At 59.1% G+C, this 739-nt stretch overlaps 1 protein-coding gene across 1 annotated transcript in view; it reads right to left on the bottom strand.

Moving 5' to 3' along the window:
- Window positions 1–739, bottom strand: part of DNM1 (dynamin 1) — a gene marked incomplete at both ends in the record, with an annotated part of 32,939 nt that continues 32,200 nt past the window's right edge. Inside the window, one exon of the mRNA XM_011988686.1 lies at window positions 1–267. Within this exon, the coding sequence (XP_011844076.1) occupies window positions 1–267 (267 nt within the window). The remainder of the gene's footprint in view (window positions 268–739) is intronic.

Consider the following 739-nt stretch of genomic DNA (forward strand, 5'->3'; position numbering starts at 1 on the left):
GGGCCGTGGGGGCCGGCCCTGGTACCTGCGTCCGGCCGGTACGCTCTGCACCTGCAGCCAGGAGTCGTCCACGGGCGGGGGCATGGGCGTGCTGACGGTGGTCGTATTGATGTCGCCGATGATGCTGAGCGCCTCCTTCAGCGCGTGGTACATGCGCAGCATCTCGTCGCGCCGCTGTGCCTGCTCCGCCGACTCCTCCATCAGCGTGTTCTGGTCCCCACACGAGTACAGGTTGGCCAGCAGCTCCGAGAAGATGAACTCCTTGGTCTGCGAGTAGGCAAAGAGGGAAGGAGGTGGGGACTTGATGCCTGTGCCGCCCTGGCCGCCCCACCGGGCCGGCCCCCACGGCCCCCCACGGGACTGTGAGCTGGTATGGCTTTTCCCACGCGGCTCCTACACTGCGTAGACTGGAAGATTCGCCTCCCCACCGCGCTTTTCTCGCTCAGATGAGGACACTGAGGTCCACAGGAAAAGTCACCTAAGGTCACAGATCCGGGAGGGGACTTAGGACCTATCACGCCACCAGAACACTTGTCTACTCAGTTTTTGTTTTGATTTTCTTTGTTTTTGTTTTTGTTTTTTTTTGAGATAGGGTCTCGCTCTGTCGCCAGGCTGGAGTACAGTGGCAAGATTACAACTCACTGTAGCCTCAACCTCCTGGGCTCAAAGTTATCTTCCAATGTCAGCCTCTCCAGTAGCTAGGACTACAGGCACGTGCTACCACCAACCCCAGCTATTC

Source organism: Mandrillus leucophaeus, unplaced genomic scaffold (assembly GCF_000951045.1).
Source record: "Mandrillus leucophaeus isolate KB7577 unplaced genomic scaffold, Mleu.le_1.0 Scaffold109, whole genome shotgun sequence".
Lineage (NCBI taxonomy): Eukaryota > Metazoa > Chordata > Mammalia > Primates > Cercopithecidae > Mandrillus > Mandrillus leucophaeus.